This window comes from Volvox carteri (genome assembly GCF_000143455.1).
Source record: "Volvox carteri f. nagariensis unplaced genomic scaffold VOLCAscaffold_100, whole genome shotgun sequence".
NCBI lineage: Eukaryota > Viridiplantae > Chlorophyta > Chlorophyceae > Chlamydomonadales > Volvocaceae > Volvox > Volvox carteri.
This window is the reverse complement of record NW_003307643.1, coordinates 22,953-24,268: the sequence shown is the minus strand read 5'-3', so window position 1 is coordinate 24,268 and position 1,316 is coordinate 22,953. Positions and strand designations below refer to the sequence as shown.

Here is a 1,316-nt window from a genome sequence, read left to right as displayed (position 1 = left end):
CCCGCTGCTCTCGCTACTTCCTGCTGTACTTCGTCACCTTCTGAAGTACCCTCTCCTTTCCCCCCATCCCCAAGCACAAAACACGAGCTAAGTTCGTTGTCGTACTTTCTTCCATCCTAAACGCGCACCCTACCTCTTGCCGTACCTGTCCGGCAATGGACGTCGGCATTTTTTTTGTTCACTTTTGCCCACCATTAACATCTGATTCTCTTTTCTCTTCCCCTCCCGCTTTCCCACCCCTGTAAAACGCACACAACCCAAACCCAAACTCAAACCCAAACCCTCCTCCCCCCTTCAGCCGCGCACCTGACTTTGGCCCCGCCGTTCAGTGTCGATTTGAATTACTGCGGACTTGGGACCGCCAAGTACGAGGACCTGGACCAGGTAGGGGGGTGAGGGGGATTGCGAGGGGTAGTTCACGCTGAAAAGTGTGTATGTGTGTTTATATGTGGTGGTGGTGGTGGGGAAACGAGGTTCCCCGTTGCACCCCTGACTCTGCGCAGTGGAATTTGCGGGTGTCACATGGCCCCTTCTTTCCACCCTTTGCCCGCCGCCTCCTGAACAGGTGGTTGCAGAGTTCGTTGAGCCGCTGGTTCAGAACTGCATGGCGGTTACCAGTCACAGGTGGGTGTGGGTGTATGTGTGTATGTGTGTATGTATGTATATGTGTGTGGATGTGGACGTGGATCTGGATTCTAAGCTGACTGGGACTTATGGTCGTGGTTGCGTACCCAGGATATGCCATCTGCATCTTTTCCTGCCTTGCCATCTGTCCTCGATCCGTACCTGTTTATCTGTCTGTGTGTCTGTCACTGGCACATCTGGACATACAGGAAGTACATGGATGCGGCCCAGGCGGTGGTTGAGGACCGAATACGGCAGGAGAAGCAAGCCAACCCCAAAGTCCATCCGTACTACCTAACAATACACAAAGTGCGTCGGAGGGGGGTTGGGGGTCGGGACGCGGCGTCAGCCCCGTCTCATATGGACACATGTACATACGTACGTACGTACATACACACATCTCACACGGTATGCTGGCCTTTCCCCCCCTGCCAACCCCCCTTTCGCTTCCCCCCTCGCCCCCCGCCCCTCACTCCCCCACCCTCACTCCCCACCCTCACTCCCCCACCCTCACTCCCCCTTCACTCCCCCACCCTCACTCCCCCACCCTCACTCCCCCACCCTCACTCCCCCGCCCTCAACCCCCCTCACTCCCCCACCCTCACTCCCACCCCTCACTCCCCCCCTCACTCCCCCACCCTCAACCCCCCTCACTCCCCCACCCTCAACCCCCCTCACTCCCCCCCCTCACT

The 1,316-nt window shown here is 57.9% G+C and overlaps 1 protein-coding gene across 1 annotated transcript in view; it reads left to right on the top strand.

Annotated features, from left to right (window-relative positions):
- The window catches only part of VOLCADRAFT_120010 (uncharacterized protein), a gene marked incomplete at both ends in the record, with an annotated part of 23,891 nt that overhangs the window by 19,709 nt on the left and 2,866 nt on the right, over positions 1-1,316 (top strand). Inside the window, 3 exons of the mRNA XM_002958621.1 lie at positions 299-384; positions 566-624; positions 834-933. Coding sequence (XP_002958667.1) covers positions 299-384; positions 566-624; positions 834-933 — 245 coding nt within the window. The remainder of the gene's footprint in view (positions 1-298; positions 385-565; positions 625-833; positions 934-1,316) is intronic.